Source organism: Gavialis gangeticus, unplaced genomic scaffold (genome assembly GCF_001723915.1).
Source record: "Gavialis gangeticus isolate Ggan-Ray unplaced genomic scaffold, GavGan_comp1, whole genome shotgun sequence".
Taxonomy (NCBI): domain Eukaryota; kingdom Metazoa; phylum Chordata; order Crocodylia; family Gavialidae; genus Gavialis; species Gavialis gangeticus.
Genome location: NW_017728998.1, coordinates 18,648,256 through 18,648,545, shown reverse-complemented (window position 1 = coordinate 18,648,545; position 290 = coordinate 18,648,256). Strand labels below are relative to the sequence as shown.

At 75.2% G+C, this 290-nt stretch overlaps 1 protein-coding gene across 2 annotated transcripts in view; it reads left to right on the top strand.

Moving 5' to 3' along the window:
• Positions 1-6: 6 nt before the first annotated feature.
• CMTM4 (CKLF like MARVEL transmembrane domain containing 4) overlaps positions 7-290 on the top strand; it is a 106,133-nt gene continuing 105,849 nt past the window's right edge. Inside the window, exon 1 of one of the 2 annotated variants that reach the window (XM_019505538.1) lies at positions 7-146. In XM_019505538.1, coding sequence (XP_019361083.1) covers positions 48-146 — 99 coding nt within the window. In that variant the 5' untranslated portion in view covers positions 7-47. Of the gene's footprint in view, positions 228-290 lie in introns of both variants that reach the window. The other variant, XM_019505537.1, reaches the window with a different exon arrangement.

Below are 290 nucleotides of genomic sequence, written 5' to 3'. Positions count from 1 at the left end.
CCGCCGCATGAGCGTCCCGCCCCGGCCCGGCCCGGCCCGGCCCGACCATGAGGGACGGCGAGGACTTGGAGGGTTTCGATGGCGAGGCGTCCAGCACGTCCATGATCTCCGGCGGCAGCAGCCCCTACCAGCCCACCACCGAGCCCGTGAGCCAGCGCCTGGGCGGCCTCCGTTGCGACCCCGACTACCTGCGGGGCGCCCCGGGCAGGGCCAAGGTGGCCGAGGTGGTGGGTACCGCCCTGCCCCGCTCTGCCCTGGGGGGAGCGAGGGGCCTGGGGCAAGTCCCTTAT